The 4155-nt window shown below is 52.6% G+C and overlaps 1 protein-coding gene across 1 annotated transcript; it reads left to right on the forward strand.

Annotated features, from left to right (window-relative positions):
- Positions 1-1587: 1587 nt before the first annotated feature.
- LOC106813417 (putative ankyrin repeat protein RF_0381) lies at positions 1588-3890 on the forward strand. Its single transcript, XM_014817550.1, has 3 exons — positions 1588-1968; positions 2194-2499; positions 3098-3890. Exons 1-3 carry the CDS (start codon positions 1591-1593, stop codon positions 3485-3487), a joined length of 1074 nt encoding a protein of 357 aa, XP_014673036.1. The 5' UTR covers positions 1588-1590; the 3' UTR covers positions 3488-3890.
- Positions 3891-4155: the final 265 nt, after the last annotated feature.

A 4155-nucleotide genomic window follows, 5' to 3' on the forward strand; every position in this document is an offset into this window, starting at 1 on the left:
AGTCCGTAAATCAAGGTATGTTGTAGAAGTGACAGTGTTTAGAAGGGTTTATTAATGTGATCCAGATAAGTTTTAAGGCGGGCTTATGTCGGGCTTGCGAGCCGACTCGACTGGAAGCAACTGGCTGCAATTCACTGCGACTGCAGTGCTTAGCTCGGTCGACTGCGACGCAACTGCTTGCGACTGGCCGCCACTTGTTGCTCGGAATAGAACAGTGGGCAACTGGATGCAACTAGTCGCTGCCGATCGCTTCCAGTTGCTCGAAATCCAGTTGCTTCCAGTCGAGTTGGCTCGCAAGCCCGACATAAGCCCGCATTTACAGAAAATGTAAATACGTGGAGAACAAAGCTGATTTCGATTTGTCATGCACTATATTAATATCGCAATCAACTTTACATGCCTTCGTGAACATCAGTGTGCATTTTAGGTAGGTGAACTGCACTGGACCCTCGCAACAGAAAGACGCACAGTGTGTGCCTACAGTTGGGGGAAGAATGTCAGACCTGCATGCTGCCTGTTCACGTGGGGATGTTAAGAAAGTGTTAAAACTTCTGCGAGGTGGAGCGAAAACATCGTGCGTGAACTTACGCATGGAGACGCCTCTCCACGTCGCCTGCGCACTTTCGCGGGACAGGACAGAAGAGAAGATGGAGATTGTGAAACAGCTGCTGCTGCATGGCGCGCTCCTGCAAGAGGAGGATGAGCGCGGGCGAACGCCTCTCATGCTCGCCTGCGAAACAGCCAGCGCGGATGTTGCAGCCGCGATGCTAGGCAATGGAGCGGAGCTCCGCGCGCTTTACCATGGCGACGGAACAATGCAGCACGCAGCCATGGCCGGCGGGAACGCGCGGGTCTTATCGCCGGATTGCTCTGGCCAGCTGAACATCATGCGCCTGCTACTGGAGGCCGGCTCCGACCCCAACGTCGCCATGATGAACAGTAGAGCGACGCCGCTGATGATGGCGGCGTGGGAGGGCGAGGTGGCAGTGGTGCGGATGCTGCTCTCACACGGCGCCGACGCCAACGCCACGGACTCGTACGGACGGACCTCCCTGTACAACGCGGCTAGCTCTGGCCAGCTGGACATCATGCGCCTGCTACTGGAGGCCGGTGCCGACCCCCAACGTTGCCATGACGAACAGTAGAGCAACGCCGCTGATATTGGCGGTGAGTAAGGGCAAGGAGGCGGTGGTGCAGATGCTGCTCTTACACGGCGCTGACGCCAACGCCGCGGACTTGCACGGACAGACCTCCCTGCACATCGCGGCTCGCTCTGGCCGGCTGGACCTCATGCACCTGTTACTGGAGGCCGGCGCGGACCCCAACGCCGCGGACTTGTACGGATGGACCTCACTGTACCGCGCGGCTTGGGTTGGCCAGCTGGACATCATGCGCCTGCTACCGGAGGCCGGCGCCGACATCAACGTTGCCAAGACGAGCAGTAGAGAGACGCCTCTGATAATGGCGGTGAGTAAGGGCAAGGAGGCGGTGGTGCGGATGCTGCTCTCACACAGCGCCGACGCCAACGCCGCGGACTTGCACGGACAGACCACCCTGTACCACGTGGCTAGCTCTGGCCAGCTGGACATCATGCGCCTGCTACTGGAGGCCGGCGCCGACCCCAACGTCGCCAATACGGACAGCGGGGCGACGCCGCTGACGATGGCGGGGAGTAAGGGCGATGAGGCAGCGGTGCGGATGCTGCTCTCACACGGCGCCAACGCCAACGCCGCGAACTCACACGGAGAGACCTCCCTGTACCACGCGACTTACTGTGGCAAGCTGAATATCATGCGCCTGCTACTGGAGGCCGGCGCCGACCCCAACGTTGCCGAGACGATGAGCGGGAAGATGCCGCTGATGATGGCGGTGAGTAAGGGCGATGAGGCGGTGGTGCGGATGCTGCTCTCACACGGCGCCGACGCTAATGTCGCGGACTCGGACAGAAGGAACACCCTGTACCACGCGGCTCGCTTTGGCCAGCTGGACATCATGCGTCTGCTACTGGAGGCCGGTGCAGATCCAAACGTCGACGATGCGGAGAGTGGAGCGACGCCGCTGATGATGGCGGTGAGTAAGGGTGAGGAGGCGTTGGTGCGGATGCTGCTCTCACACGGCGCCGACGCCAACGCCGCGGACTCGCAAGGAGAGACCTCCCTGTACCACGCGGCTTGCTTTGACTGGCTGGACATCGTGCGCCTGCTACTGGAGGCCGGTGCAGATCCAAACGCCGCCGAGACGCAGACAGGACACACGCCGCTGATGATGGCAGTGAAGGAGGGCAAGGAGGCGGTGGTGCAGATGCTGCTCTCACACGGAGCCGACGCCAACGCCGCGAACTCGTACGGAGTGACCTCCCTGCACCACGCGGTCGTCTCTGGCCAGCTGGACATCATGCGCATGCTACTGAAGGCCGGCACAGACCCCAACGTTGCCGTGACGGAAAAATTTGAGAGTTTCACCGCGTTACACTTCTCCTGTGATCAACTTCATACCGAGGTAAAACTACGGGCGTACATTGTGAATGATTGAGACCGAATTTCAGCAATGCCCTAATGTATTTTCTTATAGATGGTAAAGGTAATCACTACTAATCAGTAATGGTAATCGATTAACAGTTAATAATAGATATGTTAAATAGTTTCATCACATTACACTACTCCTGCAATCTACTCGGGACCGAGGAAAAATGTGGGCGTACGTTGTGAACAACGGAGACAATTTTAGCAATGTCCTAATGTATTATCTTATAGATGGTAAAGGTAACCAGTAATGGTAATCGGTTAACAGTTAATAATAGATATGATAAATAGTTTCACCGCATTACACTACTCCTGCAAGCTACTCGGGACCGAGGGAAAATGCGAGCGTACGTTGTGAACGACGGAGACAATTTTAGCGATGTTCCAATGTATTTTTGTCTAGATAATAAAGGTAATCAGTAATAGTAATCGGTTAATAGTTAATAATTTAATAATAGTAATAGTTAGTAATCAGCATCAGTAATAAAGGTAGTATGCTCGGAGAAACTTCTTTAAGAACAAAAACGAACCTAAAATCGGGTTGTTAACGATCCTCGTTTCGTTCGTTTACACAGATGATTACTTGCCTCTTGAAACACGGAGCTGACCCGAACATAGTCGATTGTCACAAGAGGACTCCGCTCGCTAAAATAGGCAGCGAGGCGGAGGTGAGAATGAGTGAAGAAACAGCAGACGCAGAGTCAGTGGTGCAAGCGGCGTCAGCTCTCATACAGACGTGCGAGTCCGCCGGCGTACTTCTACAGGTTAACACACGCGACAGCGAGGGCGACACCCCGCTGCACAGCTTCTGTAGGATGATGCTCGCATGCAAAGGTGATGTTTACGCGCGAGAGATGGAAGGGTGCGTGCAGATAGTGCACGCGCTGCTGTTCAACCACGGTGCACATGTCGACGTGGTGAACGCACGGGGAGAGACGCCATACAAACTCTGGCGCCGGATTTAACCGACGCGTTTCCGTGGCAACGTGGAGTCGATTGACGAGATACATGGCAGAATGAGCGCGCAGTATCATTCGCTGGAGTGCCACTGTGCGCGTGTTATCGTCAGACACAGCGTTGCATACGAGAACAGGCTGCCTCCGAGTCTCATAGAATTTGTCAGTGCACACGCTAGACCAACGTAGGTGACACTAAGCGTGTTAACCTAGGAAGCGCATGTAGGATCGGAGATGCGATAACCCAGAAGATATTATCCATACTTCGTAGATCTATGTTCTAATTGTTGCACGTGTTGGCAGACGTGTTTCATTACAATGTAAAATCGAGTATATGTAGTAACACTATTAAGTTTATATAGAAATGTGTAGATTATCGGTATGATGCCTTGGTGAAGGCCTTATGAAGGCTTAGTTGGGTTCTGAATATATAAAAAATAAATAAAATAAAACATAACTATTTTACCATGAAATGTATGCAATTCGGAAAGTACTTATTACTACCAGAATCACATATTTGATGTGCTCTTGCTACCACACACCACCAAAAAATATAATCATTAATGATCCACTGTTCAGACGATCCACTTGTCATAATGCACCCATTAATAGGGTATATATATATATATATATATATATATATATATATATATATATATATATATATATATATATAT

This window comes from Priapulus caudatus, unplaced genomic scaffold, assembly GCF_000485595.1.
Source record: "Priapulus caudatus unplaced genomic scaffold, Priapulus_caudatus-5.0.1 Scaffold769, whole genome shotgun sequence".
Classification (NCBI taxonomy): Eukaryota; Metazoa; Priapulida; class Priapulimorpha; order Priapulimorphida; family Priapulidae; genus Priapulus; species Priapulus caudatus.